We start from the raw sequence: 26967 nt of genomic DNA on the forward strand, positions 1-26967 counted from the left end.
AAATATTCATATTGTTATTTATTTAATATTATGACTCCAATTCTCACCGTCTTTGTTAGAAATCGTGACAGAGTTACGGAATGTAAGCGCGAGGGACGAACTCATTTTCTGTTTAGTTCCTGCCACGGCTTTAGAACGGCTATAAAACGGCGGCCCTCCAACAATATAATAATTTTATCATGAATGCTCAGTACAACGCCCACCTTGGACACGCCCCTTGTGCCCAGAGCTCACAAGAAACACAACGCGGCCGTGCCTCCAATCTCGAAAAGGGGCACCCAGACTCGTACGTGCTGTCATCGATCGCGATCGCGGAACCAGAGGAGTAGGCATGACGAGGAGGAGAGGAGGAGACGCGGAGTCGGCGGAGCTGGAGAAGCGGTGCGGGGCTCAGGTGATAAAGCTGCAGCAGTTTGGGCAGCAAAGCCAGGGCTAATGTGATTACGGACTTTAAGTTTATAAACATCGAACGGCTTCGAAGCTGGGGCTCCTGGTCCAGGCATCCGAGCCCTCCTGTTGCGTTGCAATTACGGCGCGTGCAGACGAAGCCGGCCCCCTGTCTTGCCTACCCCCCTGAAGAGTTCTCCCCCCGCTGCTCACTGGGGCGGCACATGATGAATTCTTATTAGCTGTCTTGGGCTGCGGCGACTTCAACCGCTGGGCTTCCTTATAACTTGTGCTCTATTTTTCTCGCTTCTCGCCTTAGGTGGGATCAAAATGTGGATCTCCCCTGAGCTGTCGATTTGAGACCTGCGGTCCGTTGTCAGTGGCCAGGGCTCTGTTGCTGCCTGGCTGTCTGCCCTGGCCAGCTCGAAGCCCGGTAACGTATCACTTGGCTGGGATCGACCGTGTTTTGCATTCCTTCTCCTTGCTCAAGGCACACGCGCAAATCCCTAATGGAATTCGCCCCCTCATCGGTAAGCGAGTACCGAATGAGCTCCATGGAGCAGCGGGAATCACCATGCCCTCTCCCCTAAATAATCGTCCACTCAAGCAACATAGCATTATTTTAACAGATTCTAAGATAGGCATTATATATTTTATACAATAATTTCGGCGAATAAGCGTAAGCAACTTTAATCACTCATTGAGATCGACGCCTTCACCATTCACTTGAATGGTGATCTGATCACTGGTCACATCGTGCTCTCTCTCCCGATGCAACTGCAGGGGAGGAGCAGGGGCCACTCCTCGCCTGGGTAGTGAGCGCAAGGATATCTCGTCGCTTTCGCGTCTCACGAAGCGACGCCGCGTCCTGGCGAAGTCGAAGGCTTCCCGCTGCCTCTGCCGCGACTGGGCGTAGGCGGCGTCCGTCAACTGCTGCAAGGCCTGCGTGGAGCTGGTGCGCCGGAGCTGGGCGACATCGGCTGGGAACTGGGGCTGCCCCTGGCCAGATGCCTGCACAGAGGGCTGGCGCTGGCGACCCCCGAAGCATCCAGTTGAGTAGCGTCCATCCGCAGAGCGCGACCGGCGGTGGCGTGCTGACTCCCGCGCACTAAGAAGTTGCTGGACAGAGAAAAGGTTGAGTAGTGGCAGAAGTGTATTTTCCCATATCGCTGTTCGTTACCTGCTGCATTTCATCCTTGCGCAGGCGGCGCAGACCCTGCTGCTCCTCGAGCTTGTTGCTCATCAGGCTCATCCAGTCGCGGGCTTGCCTCAGCGACAGGGAGCTCTGCGAGCGTTCGGGGAGTCGGGTCGGAAACAGCGTTTCGCGGGCTCCCACAACACTGCCGCTGTCGAGGACAAATACACGCGGGAAGTCGATTACGAAGTCGCGGCTTCGAATGAGATCTGCCAAGGCGCCGGGCCTTGTTTGAGCCGCTTCAGCTCCAGGCTCCGTAGAGCCGTTTCCCGCATCCACAATTGTCAGAACCTGTGGGGGATCCGGCTGGTACTCCAGAATACTTTCCTCGCTGCCTAGAAACTGCAACAAAAGAGATCTTTCTAGTTCTGGTTCGACTCCAAGAAATAGATGAAGCAAGCAGTTCTAAATGCAAGATGCGGCGACTTTCAAATACATTTTCAAATTTCAATATGTTTATTTGGTTGGTTCTTAAAAATTTTTGAGTCCACAATTTGTAAAAGGGGCTTAGCAAAGATAATATATTATGTCTTTTCGATTATTTAAACCGATCAGCATGGTCTTTTTTAGAGATTGATGCTTAAATAATCTAAATCAACAAAAAAAGGAAATTAGCTATTTATTAAACTATAAAAGAATCCAAATGGGAAACAAGTCCTGAAACGTTAATAAATGTTAAAAATGTAGAGCTATTGAAAGCCGAAGCCTTTTAATTATGTGAGGTTTTATAAGAGCAGCAACAAAATGTTTCAAAATGTTGTATACCATTTTGTTAATAAATGCAAATAAGACGCAGGCATTACGAAATAATTGAAATAAAATATTTTTTTGATTTATTCAATTTGAACAACTAAAAGCAAATACTTTGGCACCTTCAATATTACAGAAATCATTAATAAGTAATGTGCGCTGAGTGCGATTGGTTTGTGTAACTCTTTGTTGGTCTAAACGGCAGAGATCTCGACTTCGCATGCCTTTGACTAGCAAAACAGTCGCAGATTTTGCTAAAATTATTGCATTTAACATTACATATTCTACAGCTATAAGATATAGTCATTGTTTATAATTGTATTGGTATAGTATTTTAGGTAGGCATAGTTATTGTAGTACTCGCAATTAATTTCCTTCGTCTACGTTTATCGACAATTCTTACTCTTACATAGAACTTAAATATTTACCTTAAACCCTATGCGATTTAAGTTTATTCATAAATCCGTTTTCAAGTTGAACTTCTAGCGGTATTTTGTATTTTTGCTTAGATACATAAAATGTGCGTGGGTTCTTGTAAAACTAAAATTGAAGTCTTCTTATCAGCACATGTAAGTACACTGTTCTCAAATGAGTTTATTTACAAATAAGTGAATATATCATAGTCCAAAAAGCCTTTACGTTACTCTGAATCGGCATCAGCACTTGTAATGTCAAGCCAAGGAAAAGGTTGATCGTTATAATCAGTAATCAAGTTCTTGTTTATATATAGTACGTACAAAATCTCACACTTCAAGTTTTGAATACATAACTCAATTAAAATTATTTATGGTTGAGGCTGACAAAAGGATGCACTTCGCAGATGGCGTTCCTGTAATGTTGCAAGTTTACTATACAAATTTCGATGCAAGTCCTTGCCAAAGCAAGGTAAACATTGGTCTGGCTGTAAGGTTCTCTGATCGAACCAAAAACTATAACTCACTACAGCTTACTATTGAATACCTGCTCGCGGGCAGTTCATATGTACACAGTAAGTTGAATGCAGTATCTTAGACTTATTCGTGGGTGGCTTGGAGATATCTTAAACGTCGGTAACCTGATGGCTGGCAGTACAAATAATAGCGTGCGGCATTGTGGCGGGAGCGGAGTTGCGTCTGCCGCGCTCCGCTGCCGCCTGCCGCGGGTGGTGTTGGTACGCAAGCGGCGGCAGCTGCTGCTGGATACTACTGCTAGGACTACGACTACGCGGGAGGAAGTGACTGGGAGCGAAACTACTCATGTTGCTGGCTTGCAGCTGCTGGAGGGGCTGTAGGGGCTGGAGGGGCTGCGGCCCCATTGGCAAGGCCACCACAATGACGGGCAGCTCCTCGATGGAGGGCTGGGCCACAGCCACGGCGGCTATGGGCGCAGTGTGCTGCGGACTGGGGGTTTGGTAAATTTGGTCACCCACCACATATCCGTAGAACTTGAGCACGTCGAGCTTGCACATGGGGCATGTTCGGTGTTCGATGAGCCATGGATCGATGCAGTTTTTATGGAACTCGTGCCTGGAAATATGAAGTTCAGTAGTCATCCTTTTATAGATAATGATAATGCTGCTGGTCACTTACTTGCACGGCAATATCCGTATGGTGTCCGTGGGCTTATATGCCTCGATGCATATGGCGCAGCAGTCGCTGTCCAAGTCCTTCTCGTCGCTGATTTTCCCCGTCTTTGTTGGAATCTTCATGATGGCCTTTTTGGTGACAGAGCACAGATTGCGCTACGTGGGAGAATGGATTAGTCTTGGAATATATTTATTAGTGGGCAGCTTACCGATTGTTGATCCTTTGCCTGCATGTAACGGAACCTCTGAATGTAGTAGAATATGAGCCAAACCAGCGAAATAATCATCAAAACGATGAATGCTATGGACACGAACAGCACTGACGTCCTGAAAAATAAGTGGGATGAAAACATTATTTATTCAAAAACATTTGTTCACGAACAATATATCCTGACAGAACAATATTGCTAGCATTGCTTATCATTAGTGGGTAAAGCAGAACATTCGTTACTGCGGTTGTACTTGGAAATTGTCGCGAGAGTGCGGCAAGGGGACGTAGCTCAGTGGTAGAGCGCTCGCTTCGCATGTGAGAAGTCCCGGGTTCAAACCCCGGCGTCTCCATTTGAATAACGTATAGTGTTTATTTTTTTTAAATTTAAACATATTGTTTATATTTTTTAAATTTAAATGCGTATTTAATTTAAGCCCAAGCAACATTTGTTTGCAACAATTGGGATCAAAAATAACATAAATAATTTGAGCTTTATGCGGGTGATGAAACAGAAAGAAGCTGTTATATATAAAAGATACATTTTTAATTTAAAACAATATAAAGATATCTTTTAATTTGTTACGTAAAATGACCAAAAACATAGTAGGTAAGCTTTTCGTAATATAAATAATATTTTGCTCCTCTTTTACTTTAGAAGAGTATTTAACATTCCGTATAAATCAAATCTGCTTTACCGACGTCAATGTGATAAAGCAGTGCGTAATAAATGCGCGACTACTGCCCTTCCTCTAGATAACAATTGGTCACCGGTTTGCCACACGGGGACGTAGCTCAGTGGTAGAGCGCTCGCTTCGCATGTGAGAAGTCCCGGGTTCAAACCCCGGCGTCTCCAACACGAATATGGATTTTTTTCTTTTTCAACAAATATTTTTTTTTATGATATTAATCTTATTTTAACGAAAAAAGGTTGTTTAACTTAATCTTTCAGATTCTTCAACATCAGCAAGTGATATCCAAAACGAACCCTACACCAGACCTCAAAAAGGTCTATTATACAAATAAAATGAATTAACAATAAAAAGGTTTCAAGGGCTCGGTTATTTATCGGTAATCTTAATTGGCAATATAATATTACCAAACAATTGGCTAACTTGATTAATTACACGGAAGTTTCGAGGACTCCATGGGGACGTAGCTCAGTGGTAGAGCGCTCGCTTCGCATGTGAGAAGTCCCGGGTTCAAACCCCGGCGTCTCCAAGATAAAAGGAATTGCTACCTTCTTTTTTACCACCTTTTTACTTTAACAATGCAATAGAACTGATAGAACTCACCGATTCACGCTGCTGACGGTGCGTACTCCCCGTCGTCCTTCGATAATGGAAATGGTCACATTGGAGCCCCTGTCGAGTGTCATGGCCAGGTCCTGTCCAATATTCTGATAAGTTATCACTGCGGCTATGCTTCCTGCAGGAATACAAATGCACTGATTAGCAGGTTGAAACGTTAGGTATCAGGGCTGAAACTCACTTGTCTTGCCCTTGATCTGCATCTTCTCCAGCTGCATCACTTGCTTGTCGTTGTAGATAATGACACCGGCTGCGTTCTGCTGGTAAACATGTTTAACTTTTTCCTCGAAGGTGCAGCGCCCCCGGCGGACCAACGCTATCCAGGGGCCCTTGTCTGGCGTTGGGGCTCCTAGAGTTCCCCGGATGTATGGTGTGCAGGCGTAGTCGTCACTGACGTTGTCCGTGGCGCTGATGTGGATCAGACGCCCCGTGACGTTCAACACCTTGCCCTCTCCGTAGCGAGCCTGCTCCTGGGCAAAGTCCATAGTGCACAGCGTGTTGCCGTGGTCCACATACGACCAGTTGAGAAAGGCGTAGTTGTAGACATCGACTGCAATGCGGTCCTCCATGCTGGAGAAGGTGTGCGTGCCGTTTCCCGGCCTGAAGTAGCGCTCCAAGTCCTGATTGGCTATGGACATGGCGGCGACCAAAGTGGTTGTCGTTGTGGGGGAAGTGAGATGTGGCAGTCCCCCGAACAGCAGCACTAGGCAGGCCAGTAGGAGCATTTCCCGTAAATACATGCTGCGGTAGTTTTTCGGCTGTTTTTGTTTCTAATCAGAATAACTCATTTGCCTCTGAGCGAGTGTGGTTTGGCAACTGAAACGAAAAAGCGACGTAGAGCTTATCATAACTATTAGAGGACTGTGGTTATCAGGCATTAAGACGCCTTCCTCAAAAACCAGAAATAGCCGATGGTAGTTTTGTTATTGTTTGGTCTAATACTGTCCCACGTTACCCAACCCGATATGCATCTTATCAGAGTTATTCCATAGGCAACCAAATTTTTTGCGCATGAAAAATATGAAAAATAAAAGCTACTTTTATAAAGACTTTTAATGAAGCAATTTGAAGACATTTTAAAAGCCTTATACAGAGCCAGCAATGCATTGGACTTATGAGGCCTCTGGGCCTCGAAAAAAACCAATGCCACCAGAATGAAGCGTGGGTGTGTGCAGCTGGGCTGACTTTGAAAAGTGGATCGGAATCTGGTTTAGACGGCAACCGCCGACTCTTCCTGCCTCCGCGTTCACGGCACAAAAGACAATTTCCATGTGGACGGTCTTTAACTTCAGCTGAATCCTGACCCAAGACACATAACCACTCGGATTATAGTCTAAGGAGTATAATAAATAACATTTCTACTTGTTTCGGTTGAGAAACTAAAAGAAGTTTCCTCGAATAACCCTTAGCCAGACTTTAATTTGAGGTCAGTTCGTGTATGCTTGTTCTGTAATGTAAATACTTGCAAGTGAAAAATAATAAAAGTTTCCCAAGAGTCAAAACCAGTTTGTCAGGGCCGTATTGAAACGGCAGGCTTTTTGAAAAATATTTTAGTATGAAATAATCATCGATTTTAGCTAAGAATTCCACAGAAACAACAATGAAAAATGTGACTTGCTTAGGATAATGACCCTGAGAGTGTGGATACAGTTTAACCTAGTCTAAACATATGCATATATAAATGTATATTCAAGTGCGTGAATGCATCAAACAATATTAAAAACACAAAAAGGGAAGCTAAAATACACTTGCAGCTTTTACGTACATGTATTATTTTACATTTCATTTCAATGCGTAAACATGACCAACTTATATGTTGCTTTTTAAAGAATCAAATCTCAAGACTTAAGAGGTATGCCACTTTGAAATCGGATCAAATTTGGTAAAGTTATGGACTCTCGAAGTCCAATTGCAAGTAAGTAACCTTTTTACAAGGCCGATCCTTATGAAATTTGATAGGTCGGATTGGTCGGAACCCATAGAAAATCCCAACTTCCTAACTTAACAAAAACCAAAGTTATGGCATTTCCGATCAATCAGTTATATGGCAGCTATAGTATATAGTCGGCCAATCCTTATAAAATTTGGTAGGTCGGATTGATTGGCCAAATATAAAACCCCTAGAAAATTCCAACTTCCTAACTTTACAAACACCAAAGTTATGGCATTTCCGATCAATCAGTTATATGGCAGCTATAGGATATAGTCGGCCGATTCCGGCCGTTCCGACATATATACTGCGTGCAAAGGAAAGAAGGGTGTGTGCAAAGTTTCAATTCGATAGCTTTAAAACTGAGAGACTAGTTTGCGTAGAAACAAACAGACGGACAGACGGACATGGCTAGATCGACTCTCCTGGTGATGCTGATCAAGAATATATATACTTTATAGGGTCGGAAATGTCTCCTTCACTGCGTTCGCTTCCGTCTTTCATGTTCTCATAATAAGAACTCACCTTCAAGTATCCTTAAATTTTTCCATTAAATCACTTGGAAAAAAAGACGGACAGACGGACATGCTTATATCAACTCAGGAGGTGATCCTGATCAACAATATATATACTTTATAGGGTCGGAGATGTCTCCTTCACTGCGTTGCACACTTTTGACCAAAATTATAATACCCTCTGCAGGGTATAAAAATTTGAACGCAGATTTTTAATGAATCAAATCACAAGTCTTAAGAGGTATGCCACTTTGAAATCGGTTAAAATTTGGTAAAGTTATGGACTCTCGAAGTCCAATTGGAACAAACCTTTTTACAAGCCAGCGGAAACTTAGAAATATCTAACATGAAAATGGGTTCAAAATTTGATCATCGTTAAATTGAAAATTTTGAATGCAGATTTTTAGAGAATCCAATTACGAGTCTTTAGAGGTATGCCACTTTGGAATCGGCTTAAGTCTGGCAAAGTAATGGACTTTCGATGTCCCATTTTGGGTCAACATAAAACAAGTCATCGGAAAATTAGAAATGACTTACATGAAAATGGGTCCAAAATTTGATCATCGTTAAATTGAAAATTTTGAATGCAGATTTTTAGAGAATCCAATTACGAGTCTTTAGAGGTATGCCACTTTGGAATCGGCTTAAGTTTGGCAAAGTAATGGACTTTCGATGTTCAATTTTGGGTCATCATTAAACAAGTCATCGGAAAATTAGAAATGACTAACATGAAAATGGGTCCAAAATTTGATCATCGTTAAATTGAAAATTTTGAATGCAGATTTTTAGAGAATCCAATTACGAGTCTTTAGAGGTATGCCACTTTGGAATCGGCTTAAGTTTGGCAAAGTAATGGACTTTCGATGTTCAATTTTGGGTCATCATTAAACAAGTCATCGGAAAATTAGAAATAACTAACATGAAAATGCGTCCAAAATTTGATCATCGTTAAATTGAAAATTTTGAATGTAGATTTTTAGAGAATCCAATTACGAGTCTTTAGAGGTATGCCACTTTGGAATCGGCTTAAGTTTGGCAAAGTTATGGACTTTCGATGTCCAATTTTGGGTCATCATTAAACAAGTCATCGGAAAATTAGAAATAACTAACATGAAAATGGGTCCAAAATTTGATCATCGTTAAATTGAAAATTTTAAATATAGATTTTTAGAGAATCCAATTTCGAGTCTTTAGAGGTATGCCACTTTGGAATCGGCTTAAGTTTGGCAAAGTAATGGACTTTCGATGTCCAATTTTGGGTCATTATTAAACAAGTCATCGGAAAATTAGAAATGACTAACATGAAAATGGGTCCAAAATTTGATCATCGTTAAATTGAAAATGTTGAATGCAGATTTTTAGAGAATCCAATTACGAGTCTTTAGAGGTATGCCACTTTGGAATCGGCTTAAGTTTGGCAAAGTTATGTCCAATTTTGGGTCATCATTAAACAAGTCATCGGAAAATTAGAAATAACTAACATGAAAATGCGTCCAAAATTTGATCATCGTTAAATTGAAAATTTTGAATGTAGATTTTTAGAGAATCCAATTACGAGTCTTTAGAGGTATGCCACTTTGGAATCGGCTTAAGTTTGGCAAAGTAATGGACTTTCGATGTCCATTTTTGGGTCATCATTAAACAAGTCATCGGAAAATTAGAAATAACTAACATGAAAATGGGTCCAAAATTTGATCATCGTTAAATTGAAAATTTTGAATGCAGATTTTTAGAGAACCCAATTAGAAGTCTTTAGAGGTATGCCACTTTGGAATCGGCTTAAGTTTGGCAAAGTTATGGACTTTCGATATCCAATTTTGGGTCAACGTTAAACAAATCATCGGAAAATAAGAAATGACTAACATGAAAATTGGTCCAAAATTTGATCATCGTTGAATTGAAAATTTTGAATGCATTTTTAGAGAATCCAATTACGAGTCTTTAGAGGTATGCCACTTTGGAATCGGCTTAAGTTTGGCAAAGTTATGGACTTTCGATGTCCAATTTTGGGTCATCATTAAACAAGTCATCGGAAACAAGAAATAACTAACATGAAAATGGGTCCAAATTTTGATCATCGTTAAATTGAAAATTTTGAATGCAGATTTTTAGAGAATCCAATTACGAGTCTTTAGAGGTATGCCACTTTGGAATCGGCTTAAGTTTGGCAAAGTTATGGACTTTCGATGTCCAATTTTGGGTCATCATTAAACAAGTCATTAGAGGTATGCCACTTTGGAATCGGCTTAAGTTTGGCAAAGTAATGGACTTTCGATGTCCAATTTTGGGTCATCATTAAACAAGTCATCGGAAAATAAGAAATAACTAACATGAAAATGGGTCCAAAATTTGATCATCGTTAAATTGAAAATTTTGAATGTAGATTTTTAGAGAATCCAATTACGAGTCTTTAGAGGTATGCCACTTTGGAATCGGCTTAAGTTTGGCAAAGTTATGGACTTTCGATGTCCAATTTTGGGTCATCATTAAACAAGTCATCGGAAAATAAGAAATAACTAACATGAAAATGGGTCCAAAATTTGATCATCGTTAAATTGAAAATTTTAAATATAGATTTTTAGAGAATCCAATTACGAGTCTTTAGAGGTATGCCACTTTGGAATCGGCTTAAGTTTGGCAAAGTAATGGGCTTTCGATGACCAATTTTGGGTCATCATTAAACAAGTCATCGGAAAATAAGAAATAACTAACATGAAAATGGGTCCAAAATTTGACCAACGTCAAAATGAAAAATTTGAATGCAGATTTTTAATGAATCAAATCACAAGACTTAAGAGGTATGCCACTTTGAAATCGGATAAAATTTGGTAAAGTTATGGATTCTCGAAGTCCAATTGGAAGAAACCTTTTTACAAGCCAGCGGAAACTTAGAAATAACTAACATGAAAATGGGTCAAAAATTTGACCAACGTAAGAAAAATTTTAATGCAGAATTTTAATGAATCAAATGAAAAGTCTTAAGAGGTATGCTACTTTGAAATCATTAAAATTTGGTAAAGTTATGGGCTCTCGAAGTCCAATGGGAAATAACCTTTTGACAAGCCAGCGGAAACTTAGAAATAACTAACATGAAAATGGGTCAAAAGTTTGACCAACGTTAAAATGAAAAATTTGAATGCAGATTTTTAATGAATCAAATCAAAAGTCTTACGAGGTATGCCACTTTGAAATCGGTTAAAATTTGGTAAAGTTATGGATTCTCGAAGTCCAATTGGAAGTAAGCTTTTTACAAGACAGCGGAAACTTAGAAATAACTAACATGAAAATGGGTCAAAAAAATGAACGATATTAAAATGACAAATTTGAATGCAGATTTTTAAGGAATGAAATCACAAGACTTAAGAGGAATGTCAGATTGAAATTCGATAACATTTCGTAAAGTTGTGTAGTCAGGAAGTCTAATAGGATGTAACATTTTTATAAGTCGGCAAGCCGAAGTTTTGTAGGTCAAAGGTCATGACAACAAAAAAAAAAAACAAACTGCGGTATATTAAAACGCCTAAACCTTTGCATTAATAAATCTGCATTCCAAAGACAGAATTTAAGTTTGGGTGTTTTTTTTGCTTATTTATTTGTAGAGAAAACTGCTGCTAGCCGCATAACCGGAACAGAAAAATCAGTTGTTTATTGTGCGCTGTTGATATTCTTGATACTGACCTCGGAAGCTAACTTTGGCAAGCTCAAATATTAGCTTATAGTCAACCGATTTTAATCAAATCTCAAGGGATAAATCTATAAAAACATCGAAATTTAACATTTTTACCTGTTTGTCTCAGCTATTTGATAATTGTTTCTACTGTTTTCAAACTTTATTTGCGTACACATAAGAAATTACGATTGTAAAAGTTGTAAGTCTCTAGCTTTAAAACTGAGAATATATGTAGGGTCGGAAATATTTCCTTCACTGCGTTGCAAACTTCTTACCAATTTTATAGTTACCTCTGCAAGGATGTTATAATATCGATTGTTGTTAGGTGTATTTGTTTACTTTTAAGTCAACAATTTTTTTTGGCGCATGTGGCGGCTATTGCACTTCGTTCTGTTTATTTTTAAAATCCGCATTTATTCATTTTGGCGAATAGCCAGCGGGCAATGAAACGTTTCGCGTTTGTGTATTTGTGTACATGCATTATATTTTTCTTGAGTCTTAAACAATTTTTAATAGATCCCTTTGTCTAGTGCTTTTATTCACGGAGATCCACAAGTTGCAGTTTGCTTTCTCCTACAATACTGAGTAGGTAGCTTAATTAATGTACATATCTTTGAGCCATTGTATGACTTCAGAAGCGTTTTGAAACTTAAATGATTTAAATTAATTTCGTCAAAGAGTATTAAAAAATATATATAAAAAAACTGGTATATTGCACACAAAAAAGCTAAAGACAAATAGAAGACGCAAAGATAGAATACGAAAAACTGTCAATAGATTAAAACAAAGCAAAAATACTATGTAGCTCATAAATGGATTTTTGTATTTTTTGTTTGTTTCCATTGCGAAACGTGATTTGCAAAAACGTGCCTCGAATGATAATCGTTCACCAATATTTTATTGTACGCAAATGCGATACGTTGTCTGCTTGGTGGGTATATCCATGTGTGTGTGCATGGATGGCTCTGCATATAAAACAAGATAAATAAACCTTCGCTATACCCAGGCCATTAGGAAGATATAGCAAAGAACTAGGAAATGTTTGTTTAAATATATATATGTTGTATTAATTTGTATAATTCTAACTTAACATATTTTAGTTTTGTTTTGAAAGATATTTGGTATATTTTTGCTAGAAAAAACACTGGGAAGTGAGGAAGAGGTATTAGTATAAACTAGTTAACAATAAGCTGACAGCAAGTGTAGTTTAAGATTCGGTTTCCGAAAAATCTTGTATACCATTTCCAATTAACCACAACGGAAGCATTTCGTTGAACTTTACACAGACTCCATTGTCAAAAGGGTAACTTATGGAGAGTGCATGGCATTGTTTGGACAACTGTAATTGCACAGTGATATTTGTACCGCCGAGCTCTGCAGTGATTACGGGCCTCCTTTATTTAGCCCGATATTTTTAATGTATTTTTGTTGCGTATACACTGTTTATATTATACACAATCACAATTACAAAACAACAATGATTGTACATTTTGCAACCACACAAAAGATGAATGTACAATGTAGGCGCAAAAGAAATGGTGCGTCCAACAATTACCATGTGGAAAGCGAGCCGAACTATCCAGCGTTTCAATTAAACTTTGGGTTACTTTAAGACGGAATTGGAAATTCTCAATCTTTCATAGGCACGCGACTGAATGCGCCTTCTTTATCCATGCATTTCTTATTTGTTTTTTCCATAACAACTGAATTATTGGGTTGCAATTATTCTTGCCTGCAACTGTTTCTCATATTTATATTTACGATCCAAGAAATTGCTTTATCACAGTTACCAGTTTCCTTGTTTTACTACTGATAGTTAGAGGGGAAACAGAGGTGTGGGCTGTATAACTCTCGTTCTGTAATATGCATGGACATAATTAAGCGAGACGAAGTGCAACACACGAAGGCGACCCCCCTTTTCTTTCTCCTCTTTCCAACATTGCCACCTTGTTTTGGATGTCGTTGCAGCCACCGCCAGTGCTGTTCCGCTTGTTTGCATATTGCAACATCTGTGCAAGCCAGAGCAATTTAAAACATAGGCCAGCACATACTCACACATGTATTTTGATATATGTACTTTTCTACGTGTATACAAAAATAAGTAGGTATTTCTGCCCTCATACCGCTGCTGTATCTCCAAACTCTCGTCCCACACTTCTGAAAATATTACAGCAACATATTTTTGAACATTGTGTTTCTGCTTCACTGCACGACGCTTGAACTTCGGTTTGTCATTGCCACGTTTGACAGTTCAAGTTTTGCTTGTTTTTCTAAATTGAAACTAATTCTATATCTGTTAACGATTCGCATTCTTTCCAACGAGAGTGATATTTTTAAAGGGGCATATCGCATATAAAAACACATAATTATGGGAACATCCTATACATGAAGGCGCTGCGCTTAATGGCAACACAACCGCTTAAATTGTTTGTTTTATTTTGACACGAGTTGGAGTGCCCAAACTCCGAGGAATATATACATATAGTAAAAGTTTAAATGCGGCTGTTGAGGCTTCCTCTTTAGTTTCCCAAACTGCGTACTCTGAAACTTAATAGCGCACTCGTCGGGGCTGCAAGTTGTACAAATGATGAACACAATTCATTTCCAGAAAAGTTCAAAGCAAACTCCATCGATGGGATTTCCTCATGTTCTCCCCATCAACTGAGGCGTGAGGCCCCCTCCGCAAAGTTTCTAATTACTTGGCAGCTGCTGGGAAATTGTAGCCATTAAAGTCTCTGAATTTCCCCACTTTTGCTTTCAATTGTTTCTGTCCATGGAAGAAAGGCTTTGGGGGGTTCTTGGCTGCCTGCCCAATTTATAATGCTCGCTTTTATTTGGCAAGTGCAAGTGCATTTTAATGTCAGTCCCGCTTCAAATTATCTTGCAGCCATGCCATTCATCAGTGCTTCACTATCGTTGTGCCACTTTCATGTCATCATCATTGTCGTTGCTAGTTCCGTTGTTTGAGTGGTAGTCGCAAATGGTATTCGGAGCAAGGATATTCGAAAAATAGCTCGGGTTAATAAAAACGATGCTTCGGGAATAAAATTCAAGCTTAGTTTGTGGGGTTTCAGCTAATTCCTTTCGTCTTGGACTTGAAACGCTTGCAACATTTTTCTTGTATTGGCATTCCGTAGCCTTGGACCGTGGCCAAAAAGGACTCGTCCAATCTGTCGTCATAATGCGGTGCAGACTTGTAAATATTTATGATGCACTTTACTTTACGACTCATCGACAAAACCAATAAAAGCCCCGCCATACTAGGCAGGAAAAGTCTCTCGGAGAAACGCTCCTGGTAAAATGCATTTGGTTTTAAGTGTTGGAAGTGTCGGAGTGCAGGTAGCCCCTGCTGTCACGATCGTAAAAATATTAACACCCGCTACTTGGGAGCCGCGTTCTGAGTGTCTGAGCGGGGTCGGCGGTGGATGTAAAGGGCTAGAAATACCGCTGCGGCGCACTACCGAGTTGTTATTCTTCTAGTGTTTGTCGTTTCCCTTAGTTTCCCCCCCCACACTCCCCGCATTCGGGGGGATGGGGAGGGGCAGGCCAGAACATGTGCAAGCCAGCGCCGGCAACAACGTCATAAATCTTTACACACCTTCCGCGTGCTGTCCACCCACAACCGGCCCCACCACATCCACCCCTTTCGCTGTCGGTCGGAAGCAGACCTGGATCAGCTTTTCCAAGCCCCACCCACCCCCACTCGACTCGCCCATTCATTAGCCACTCGAACGTCAGCAGTGTAAAAACGTGATTTCCGCTATTTGCCTGCTGGCACTGTCTGGCTATAATTGTTTAGAACACTTCGGTTGTTTAGTGTTTAGTCGATTTTGCCCTCTAAGGGAAAACTTAGCTGGGATACCAATCATAACAGTTTATTCTTTCCGAAATGAATATTTGATATGATTTTTAAGCCATTAGAACTGTTTTGTTTTTAAACCAGGAAAGAATGGTTTTAACTTATTTCTTGGACTTAGGTTTTTTTCACTAGAATGCGTGGTTTTAATTATTGACCAATTAGGATTTTATTTAATTTAATTTTTGACCGTTTTGATTATCTTTGTATGTTTTTTTTTATTTATAAGGCGGTTCCAAATATTTATATCATTTCCCGAGAAAAACAATCCCCCAAAAAACAATGATAACTCAAAAGCAATGCCACGTGTTTGGCTCGAGCTGTTAAGCATGTCATTAGGAAACCCAGATTGCTATTGTGGTTATTGTATTCTATTTGTCTAGGCGGGGTAGGTATTGCATGTTAAGTAATAATGTACCTTTATCTGTAACCAAATGAATGCGATATGAGTGCGGATTCAAAGTGCCCAACTTTGGAGTGATTGATTGACGGAGGTGTATGTCACTTGGGACTAGCGAGAGCTCCTGGCTGCCAATTGAGCATAGTAAAAAATAAAACAGGGTCGGAAATGCTTTCAACTGATTGCAGATTTGGACCTTGTTTGACACTCTATGTACATCACTGTGGAAGATGTGCAACGATAGTCTTATGGAAACAAGGTTTTGAATTACATGATAAATAAATGAAAAAAATATTGTTATTATTAAAAGTAGCGATGTGCTTGTAGACTCAAAGCTTTATGGAGCCTGTCCCGATATGGTAACTAATTTATAATTTATTCGCGCTTGTACACTGACCAGATCCAATAAAAGTTATTTTACCACAAATTTCAATTTCCCTAGGCAATTTCCCTTGTGCAATTGATTTACGCAAATATACATTTATGGTAAACGCCAAGCGAATTTGACATCCAAATATATTAGAATATCAATTAGTGTATCGTTGTAAAAAATGTATGAGATGTATCACTTCAAATTACTGTGGCTGCCACTTTCGGTTTATTTAGAAAGATGAAGCAGTAAGATTTTACCTTTGGTAAAAAGAGCGTCCTGCTATAATGATCCTTGAACTTAGTAGATGCATTAATCTGAATTAATCTTAGTTTTGGTGTTTTTCGCACGTGATAGCCACCAACAACCCACTGGGTATACATGTTATCACCGAGATTAGACGCGGGGGTCGGGCGTCAGAATGCTTAGCACTTGCTAATTAGTGAGCAGCCCCCTTATAGACCGCACCCTCAACCCCTACACCACCCCACTCCCCCGAGTCCCCCTCCTTTTGGCCATGGCAACGTGCAGGCGATTTGCGATTTGCGTGCCGAGATTGCTAAACAATATTGATTTTTATAGTACGTCAAGCTATTTAATCATCGTCAGAAGGAAGCCTCATTTGGTCTCTGCCCCTACTCTATCCCATTTCGCCCAACATTAGACAAGTCGCAGTTGTATCCAATTAGTGGGGAAAATTGTATTTTGTTGGGTGACATTTTCAACGATATTAAATTCAGCGCACATGTCTAGTCGGTGTCTCTGCCTCGCTCTTTTTATTCCTTTTTCCTCTGGGTCGCACCTTTGTGTGTCTGCTTCTTGATTTGGCACTTAACATTTAAATTAATACACATTTGTGTTGCTTTCAGATTTCATATAGCAATCTCGAATGTGGGGAAATATTATAGTTCAGCATATCTTCTAGAACTCACATTCCCCGGTTCGAACTGACGACTGCTTGCCACATTTGTTGTTATGGGAAAATTGTTCTTAAGCAACTAGGCGATTCCTGGACTTGCCATCAAAATGTGTTGTGTCCAAATGGGAACTACGCCCACAATTAATACTTACAGATAGCTCTGAGAGGCAATGTCAGAAATAACAGAGATAATAAAGCTAATATTTTGATAGGACAGGCCAGTCCCGGCGAGCGATATGGTGTATCTTTAATAGATGGCGTATCTTTCGCCTTGAAAAAACAGTACCACAAATACAAGAGCCGAACGCAAGAAGTTCTGGCGAAGGGCGCCAAAGCGTATCCGTTCCCAGGCTCCGCACAAGCATTTGTCGTCTTAATTAAGGTCGCCTGGGTAGTCGGGATCCAGGCCCAAGCAGCGCCAAAGACGACGGCCCTCAAAAAGATATTACTCTTTGCCTTCGCAGGCAAATGCATCTCCTGCAGCGTCTTCGCCGGGGAAGGGGCTCAAAAGTGACGCACTCCTGGAGTGTGATTGGAGTCTATTCGTGACTGTGGCTATTTGTGAGTCATATTCCAAAGCGACGGCGGGGACGTCTCTGTATACCACGTCATGTGTAGTGTATGCAAATTAATTGCGGTTTACTTGGTGCCCATAAAAATACCCATTTGTTTTAACAAATTTATTGAAATGTTTCAAAATATGAAGCGCAGTAATGGAAGACCCGAGGAAAATAACCTTGAGCAATATGTTTATATGACTGCAATTTCGCTTGCCTTAATGGACTCTTATCAAACTCTCTTATCACTGGCTCCTGTTCAGGTTGTAAAATATACCAAGGAAAAAAAACAAATAATAATTGTTGGACACTTGAATTTCTTATTAATAGCTCTGAAAGCGTTGAAAGTAATTAAAAACTCAATGGGGCAAATAAAAGCAAATTTCCACTCTACAAACGTTAGACTTCAGTTTATTGAAACAGGTCTAAACTGGCCCCAGCTGTGCAAATGCGGGGATAACTGACTATAGCTTGGGACATTGGCCGCAATGACAGACTTCGTTAGACAAAGGTCTGTGGACGCACTTGCTAACACTCATGTCTGTTGACGGCGCTATATATTTTGTGCACCCTTGCAGAGGGTATTATAACTCGTTGTTGTTCGTGGTTTTTAAACAAAAACGAATATACTTATTTGATATAGCTACAAGGGTATAAAAACTAGCGATCGCCGAAGTTTGCTTCCCTTATTGTTGTTATAGCTGCCAGGGTATATAAACTTCGGCTTGCCGAAGTTTGCTTCCGCTTTGTTTAATTTCACGCTAAGGAAAGCTTTCTAGCACGCGTTTCTAATTTGTTAGACGAGAGTGCCGTATGAACACACACAAAAGTTTATCGATCATACACATATGCGTGACACATGCATTTTTCCTTTTCTAAAAAAAGACTGAACGGCTGGGCACATCTGGTCTATAAGGACTATTTGAAGATAACTATCGCTCAGCAGCTTTACAGCCATTATTATAGTAATTCCTGAAGCTGAATTAGTATTTTGGACGCTTTTATTTTTAGTGCTTCTGGGGACAGCTTCTGGGGACAGTTAACTTTTTGCCCGGGGCGTTTGAACTTTTAACGATTCGCATTCGCATTACTATTTTTATTTTGGTGTTACTGTCTTTGTTAACTCGCTTTCCCTCTTGGCTTTGTTCTTTCTTGGCTGTAGTGTAAAGGAGTGATTTTATTTAAGTCTGGAAAGTAATTGGATGGTAGGGCTGGAATCTTGGGCAGTGACTTTTATTTTGCATGATGGGTACATCTTTATTTTATCTAATTGAGCTCCATTTTCTAAAATTTTGCTTTCTCTCCATATTGGGTTATTATCTTTGTTGTAGATCTCCACCCTTCTTTTACATTTTGCTGATTTTCACTTTCATTTCACAAAAGCGCGTGTTGACTAAACGGTTATTTAATAAGTGGCGGCAATCGCAAGACAATTATGCCATAAATGTTTGCCAATTAACATAGTTCACACGTCAACAGGCATGTGGGCGCCTTTAAAACTCTCTGACTTTTTTTCTGTGACTCATTTTGAGAGGCATAGTTTGAATTGTGGCTGTAATATTGCGCTCCCTTAAAGTCAATACCTGTGGAGTGAGAATTTGTTTTTTTGTTTTTGCATTGACGTTAAGGCTTAATGAGCCATTAGCATAATCTGCAATTTTTGTATTTCTCTTTCGTGACATGTAGCACTAAGAGTGCCGTTAGGAAAGTCAACGATTAATGCTGATGTCAAAGCACTTGAATTCCTGAACTAATAGTTACTGCGAAATAGAGGTCAGGGAACTGTTGTTTTGTCAATTAGTATTCCGTTGTGTTCCTCAAATTTTCACATTACTTCAATTTTCGTTTGTATGTTCGTGTTTTATTTTATATCTCGAGTTGTGGCCACCCAAATTAGCTAAATTTAATTTTCCGACTTATAGTTAACCCCTTTACTTTGCAATAAAAACTAATGTGCTTAGTTAGGTAATTCGTGTGGTTCTATTTCTAGTCAAACTGTCGATTGAAATTTGTAATCCATTGTTATTAGCGCCAACTGATTAAATGTTTTCATTATAAAACAAGAAAGGAAAGCTAACTTCGGGCGGAGCCGAAGTTGATATACCCTTGCAGAATACTCTGTAAATTATATTCTCCAAAATTATTCAAATGATGCATTCTTAATACTCATAAAAAATCCCAACTTCCTAACTTTAACAACACCAAAGTTATGACATTTCCAATCGTTCAGTTATATGGCAGCTATAGGATATAGTCGGCCGATCCTTATGAAATTCGGCATGTCGGATTGATTAGCCAAATATAAAACCCATAGAAAATCCCAACATTCTAACTTTACAAACACCAAAGTTATGGCATTTCCGATCAATCAGTTATATGGCAGCTATAGGATATAGTCGGCCGATCCTTATGAAATTCGGCATGTCGGATTGATTAGCCAAATTCAAAACCCATAGAAAATCCCAACTTCCTAACTTTACAAACACCAAAGTTATGGCATTTCCGATCGTTCAGTTATATGGCAGCTATAGGATATAGTCGGCCGATCCCGGCCGTTCCGACTTATATACTGCGTGCAAAGGAAAGAAGGGTGTGTGCAAAGTTTCAATTCGATATCTTTAAAACTGAGAGACTAGTTCGCGTAGAAACAGACAGACGGACAGACAGACGGACAGACAGACGGACAGACGGACAGACGGACAGACGGACAGACGGACAGACGGACATGGCTATATCAACTCAGGAGGTGATCCTGATCAAGAATATATATACTTTATAGGGTCGGAGATGTCTCCTTCACTGCGTTGCACACTTTTGACCAAAATTATAATACCCTCTGCAAGGGTATAAATATTCTACATAAAACCGATAGCCTTTGGTAATTACCGCTGATTTCTAACCTTCTTTATTAATATTCAAAATAATGTATTTAACTATTTTTCTATTGCTGGTAATATATAAGTAAGAAGAGCAGATCAGAAATGGGTGCTCACCAAGCTACGATAGCAATGTTGCAAAGGCACAACTCGCGAGGTTAAATCTAAAACACAACAGCTCAAGTTTCAGGCGGATTCCCCCACATGGCACTCAATTCCGTTAAGTTATTAAACTAATGCAATAAACCATTTGTATTCGTTAACATTTTATTGAAATGAACCGGTCGCAGCCTGATTTTGTCTCGCTTTTTAGATATTTTCACGCTCAGCCAAGCTGTATTATTTAATCATCAATAAGCCAGAACGTGACTGTGACGTTGTGTCCCCAGCAGCTTAAATTCGCCGGCTGTTACAGGTTCCTATGAGGAAGCGTCTGTAGTACCCGTTTTTAGCCGGTCCGATCTCTAGTAGCGGCCATTTAGCCATTTATTTCGCACTGTTTGCTTAGCGCGTGCCGAATGCCTTTCACTGGCATTGGCACTGTGACGTCAAGACAAACGCTGTTATTGTGAAAAGTTCCTGTATCAATTAAATTAGTTGGGGGTCACGGATGCAAAAAAATGCGGGTGATTAATCTAATGGCTGTGAGGTTTTGAAATCTATTCCGATCGAAAATCTTTCCCTTGTTTTCGGAGGCTCTAAACCCAAATTGATATTACTTTTAAACTTTGGCCGTGTGTAGCTTTTAAAGCGAATGCATTCAGCGAATGGCCCAGTGTGAGGCCTCATGAAACCAAAAATAAACATAACATATGTAAGTGCGATTTAATGTGGATTTGCCGGAGGCCCAAGACTTGCTACAAGCATCTCCTTCAATCAAAAGAGTTTTCCCAGCATTCATAGTTGGGAAATACAGATGGGGCAGAAGACCAACTAAGTTGTGTCAGGCATAACAGGAAGATAACGAGGGTTCCCTTTCTCAATTTTTGGTTTTACCTAATTTATTATAGCGCCGCCTGGAAAAGTAATTATCTGAAGAGGCTCTATGCAGTACCATTCACAAGCATCCTTTTCCCAGAGTGGATAAAAATGGGGGTAATGCTGCTTGCTTTGAATAGCAAATCTGCTCATTGCTGGTCCCACTAGCACAATTTGCAAAAATTCTATCAGCTCTGGAAAACCTATTCTCGTTGACTTTGCCCTAGCTGCAAATTGTATTTACAACTCGAGAACGATTAAAAACTTTTCACTTAATTCCCTGGATGATTGCGATGGGGGTTCATTGCACTTAGTACTGAAGACGGGAAGGGAGTGGTGGCGAGTAAACAATGGGCGACAAACACAGAACACCATCGTAAGCAAGCGGCGATATCAACGACAATAAACATCCAACATATTGGCGTTGGCTAATTGAGGGGAACATCGTGTAAAATTACAGAATAATTTTTATATTTTTGGTCCATGTGAAACTGATAACGCTCCGTTGACTTCCCCTGCTAACTTCTTCAAATTCAACTTGGGAATTGTGCAAGTTTTTTTCAATGTAGTTTCTTTTTCTCTCTATGACGAAAGCATCCGCCCCAGATGTTGGTCAAGAACATTATTTCTAAGTGACCCATTTAAATCAGAGATTGGAGGGGGAGGATATATTTCTTGGAGTATTACGGGTACCCTTCAGTTGAGGTGGCACGATTTTGTGACACAGTTCTTAGGTATATACTCTTCAGGTCTTCAGAACTTAGTCCAAAACTTAAGTTCAGTTTTGTCACCATTGCAAATGCAGTTCTTTCAAATGAGAAACTCGTTTTTCACGACGTTTTTCAGTTGCCTCTTTAGTGCGGCTCAAGGAAAAATGCATTGGTAGAGAAGCTGGTTACGCTGGCTTCGTATAGTGCAACCAAATTCTCAGATACAGATATACATACAAGTGACACAGTTCGTTGCCAAAAATGTAGCATTAACAATAGACCAGTGACAATAATAACAATAACAACGGAATGGGGCTTGAATTTTGGTTGAAACAAGCTGTAGATAAAAAGAGAGTTGAAGAGATGCTTGCGCCTGCGCGGGTACCCTTTTCTCTTCAACTATTGCGATGGTTTTTGTTCGTTGACAACTAAAGGTTGAAAGCCTGCCCTTCTGAATTCGCTGCTGATTTTCCTTTTCGCTTGATGGCAATGACTCTGGCAGGACAACAACAAAGGAAGTAAAAGGGGGAGAAAATCCACGGGTATCAACCACCACCTTTGACTGCACTTTATCAGTACCATTTTTAAGCAGACCATCCTTAACTTGGCCCAGCCTTGTCCCTTTTGATTCTCAATTAGAACCACGTTCGAACCGCTTAAGGAGTTGTCCGATTTGCTGCCGGACTTTTCTAGCCTCCTAGTGCGATGCAGACGAGGGAGAAAAGCTTTGGGGCCGCCAGTCGTGCGTTTTTATTGATTTTTCCCAGACCTTGCCGTTGTTGTTGCGAAGCTGGTGCACTAATGTTCTATGGCTGAATTGCGAATATGTACCTATAATCTTTTGGATTTGAATGAAATGAAAGTAAAAGTAAATTGAAATTAAATGTTAAGTTCGAACTGGAGAATTAGTTTGAATCTAGATGAAAAAAAACTAAGTGGCTTAGGAAAGTGATTTAAATATTTTGCTCAGTACCTGTTGCATAAATTATCAGAACATATATTTTCCTCAAAAAACACTCATTGCCATAATTTTAAAGGCTATCTTGTTTTTGTTCAAGCTGTCATGCATTGAACTTTTGCTGAAATCTTGCAAGTGCATTGCCCAACTCTATGTTATCAGTCTGCGATGACAGACAAAGGTTTGCTAAAGAAAAACGTCACTTTCGCCATAATCATTTAATAAACACGTGTGCTATTAAACAAATTAACTCACCTTAATTCCAGTGGGAGAATAAAAAATCGACGATTTTTGAGAACAGCAAATGAGAGATAGGATGAGAGAATTTCAGTATTGTCGTCGCTTGTGGCTGCTGTCGAAATGTATTCAACACTAAAAGATTTTTATGTGGTTGATACTTTTGTTGCCCCAACAGCTGTTTGTACCCCCCACTCACACGTTCAACATAAATAAACAGAAGATACTTTCTTCGCTTTAGTGCATCGAAATTTATCTCTTTTTTTTTTCCTGGCGTATTTTCGTAATATTTTGAATTGTTGTTGCTTCACCTATTATTTTTTGTGTTACGCGAACGCGATTGGAAAATATTGAGGTATTTGTATTCTGTTGTTAGACTGCCTCTCGCTTGCTCCAAAACACTTGCTGCAGCGCTTTTGCGACCCTGTTGTTTTCTCTAGATACTACCGTTTGCTAAGCGGTTGGGTTAGTTCCGACACTATTATTTAATCATAAGACAACTGACTATCCGAGCCAAAAGACAATTAGTACAGATCGGTAGATACGCGCCACTCGGAGCGCCAATCTAGCAGCAGACGGTTGCCAGCCGACGGATGTATCCAATACGCTGCAGCTACGAGAAAAGACTGATTCAACCAGTCGGAGAACTCAAGTGGAGAGGCAAATTCGAATTCGAAATTGAAACAAAAATACTAATTCAAACAACGCAAGCGCAAGAGAGCGAGCAGTTGGAAGAGAGCAATAAAGAGCGCGGAGCCAGCCAGGGAAAGCATGAAGGCTTATAAACTTGTGCTAGTCGAAGAATTTATACCCCGCAGATTATAAACTTTAAACCAGTGAGGGACAAATAATACAAAAAAAATTTATATATATATTTTAAAGTATCGATTGTTTTATGGATGAGCAGTCATACGTTCGCTGATTATTAGCAGTACACAAATATTTTTACATCTCCACATGTGCAATATACCCAAGTTCTCAGCAAGTGTCGTTTCTGGGTTTTCGCTATAAAACACTTCCACCAAGGGCTTAGCACGTTATTTTTAGACCTGTGTGGTGGCAAATGCACATGTCACATGCCTACGCCCATGCATCGTCTTAGTCTTGTCCGCCTGATTCGGAAATGTGACCATCTCGATGGTGTAGGTCGATTGGCCAACTAGTCACTGAACTGTGTTAAGGCCTAGTAATTAGCTCAGTCTATTGCCGGTAAGCCCAAATCATCCCCGCCTGAAATTGGGAATCAGTTGGCAGAGTTCGCCACAAATTCGGGTTCGGTGACTTCGCAATTCTCTTAGCCCACCCCCCTCGACATTTCTCGGCGGCCTTCTTAGTCAAAATCAAAACAAAGAAATATCAGCACGTGTAAGATAATAGAGTTAATGATCTGTTGACTGCCTTGCAAGTTCAATGGCACAGAGCATAGAGAAGCATCAAGGTGCAAGGGAAAAACAGCGATAAAGTTTGCACTGAGCAGACCTTTGGCACAAATCAGGTCATCGAAACATATCTTTAGGCATAACATTGCTAATTAAAGTTCGGTCATAGAGTAATCCTTAATTTATTTTTTTTTAATGAAAAAAAATTCGGTAGAGCTTGTTGTTGTACATTTATGTTAATGTTCTTACGTCGGTAAAAATTATTCTTCTATATTCGATATTTAGATGCATTGTCATGATATTATCACATTTATGAAAATTACCAATAACATTTCATATTACCTAAAAAATAACTTATGACGCTTAAAGATAAGCATTTCCTTAATACAAATTAAGGTGTTTAGAGGAGAAGCGATGGCGTAATTGGCGAAAAAATCAATGATTTCAACTTAGTTTTTATTTAGTCGTTGCAATGTGACCTAAAATCTACCTTCTAAGCCCATAACTTTTCTAACAGACAACCGATTGCAAAGTGGCATACCTCTAAATGATTGTGGGTTAATACTCTAGAATCGTATTGTATGGATTTTTAATCATTTCTATGTTGTTACCCCTTACCAAATTTTCGAAAAATGGCTTTGCAGAAAAGTGACCGAAAACCTGATCTTCCAAGCCTATAACTTTTCTTACAGACATCCGATTTGAAAGCGGCATACTTATAAAAGATTGCCGTTTAATCCTCTAAAAATCTGTGTTTTCAGCTTGGTTTGTATTTTGGGGTCGATTTTCCATCATTTTTGTGATGTTACCCCTTACCAAATTTTCGAAAAATGGCTTTGTAAATAAGTGGACGAAAACCTGGACTTCCAGGCCTATAACTTTTCTTACAGACATCCGATTTCAAAGCGGCATACTTCTAAATAATTGTGGGTTAATCCTCTAAAAATCTGTGTTTTCATTTGGTTTGTATTTTGGGGTCGATTTCCCATCATTTTGATGATGTTACCCCTTACCAAATTTTCGAAAAATGGCTTTGTAAATAAGTGGCCGAAAACCTGCACATCCAGGCCTATAACTTTTCTTACAGACATCCGATTTCAAAGCAGCATACTTCTAAATGATTGTGGTTTAATCCGCTAAAAATCTGTGTTTTCAGCTTGATTTGTATTTTGGGGTCGATATTCCATCATTTTTGTGATGTTACCCCTTACCAAATTTTCGAAAAATGGCTTTGTAAATAAGTGGCCGAAAACCTGCACTTCCAGGCCTATAACTTTTCTTACAGACATCCGATTTCAAAGCGGCATACTTCTAAATGATTGTGGTTTAATCCTCTAAAAATCTGTGTTTTTCGAATAATGGCTTTTCGAATAATGGCTTTGCAGAAAAGTGGCAAAACCAACACCTCCTTCAGGCCTATAACTTTTCTTACAGACATCCGATTTCAAAGCGGCATACTTCTAAATGATTGTGGTTTAATCCTCTAAAAATCTTTGTTTTCAGCTTGGTTTGTATTTTGGGGTCGATTTTCCATCATTTTTTTGAGTTTACCCCTTACCAAATTTTCGAAAAATGGCTTTGTAAATAAGTGGCCGAAAACTTGCACTTCCAGGCCAATAACTTTTCTTACAGACATCCGATTTTAAAGCGGCATACTTATAAATGATTGCGGTTTAATCCTTTAAAAATCTTTGTTTTCAGCTTGGTTTGTATTTTGGGGTCGATTTTCCATCATTTTTGTGATGTTACCCCTTACCAAATTTTCGAAAAATGGCTTTGTAAATAAGTGGCCGAAAACCTGCACTTCCAGGCCTATAACTTTTCTTACAGACATCCGATTTCAAAGCGGCATTCTTCTAAATGATTGTGGTTTAATCCTCTAAAAATCTGTGTTTTCAGCTTGGTTTGTATTTTGGGGTCGATTTTCCATCATTTTGGTGATGTTACCACTTACCAAACTTTCGAGAAATGGCTTTGTAAATAAGTGGCCGAATACCTGCACTTCCAGGCCTATAACTTTTCTTACAGACATCCGATTTCGAAGCGGCATACTTATAAATGATTGCGGTTTAATCCTTTAAAAATCTTTGTTTTCAGCTTGGTTTGTATTTTGGGGTCTATTTTCCATCATTTGTGTGAAGTTACCCCTTACCAAATTTTCGAATAATGGCTTTGCAGAAAAGTGGCCGATAACCTGC

General features: G+C 39.7%; 1 protein-coding gene and 3 non-coding genes across 4 annotated transcripts; 3 read left to right on the top strand and 1 right to left on the bottom strand.

Annotated features, from left to right (window-relative positions):
* Positions 1–1004: 1004 nt before the first annotated feature.
* LOC108043194 (protein goliath) lies at positions 1005–23997 on the bottom strand. Its single transcript, XM_017121774.2, has 8 exons — positions 23409–23997; positions 5596–6230; positions 5400–5532; positions 4106–4223; positions 3901–4052; positions 3741–3837; positions 1568–1924; positions 1005–1506 (listed from the first exon to the last, which is right to left on the bottom strand). Exons 2-8 carry the CDS (start codon positions 6152–6154, stop codon positions 1081–1083), a joined length of 1842 nt encoding a protein of 613 aa, XP_016977263.1. The 5' UTR covers positions 6155–6230; positions 23409–23997; the 3' UTR covers positions 1005–1080.
* Positions 4386–4457, top strand: Trnaa-cgc. Its single transcript has one exon. It is a non-coding gene; the product is annotated as a tRNA-Ala (tRNA).
* On the top strand, positions 4889–4960 carry Trnaa-cgc. Its single transcript has one exon. It is a non-coding gene; the product is annotated as a tRNA-Ala (tRNA).
* Positions 5254–5325, top strand: Trnaa-cgc. Its single transcript has one exon. It is a non-coding gene; the product is annotated as a tRNA-Ala (tRNA).
* Positions 23998–26967: the final 2970 nt, after the last annotated feature.

The sequence above is a fragment of the Drosophila rhopaloa genome, unplaced genomic scaffold (assembly GCF_018152115.1).
Source record: "Drosophila rhopaloa isolate 14029-0021.01 unplaced genomic scaffold, ASM1815211v1 contig_115, whole genome shotgun sequence".
NCBI lineage: Eukaryota > Metazoa > Arthropoda > Insecta > Diptera > Drosophilidae > Drosophila > Drosophila rhopaloa.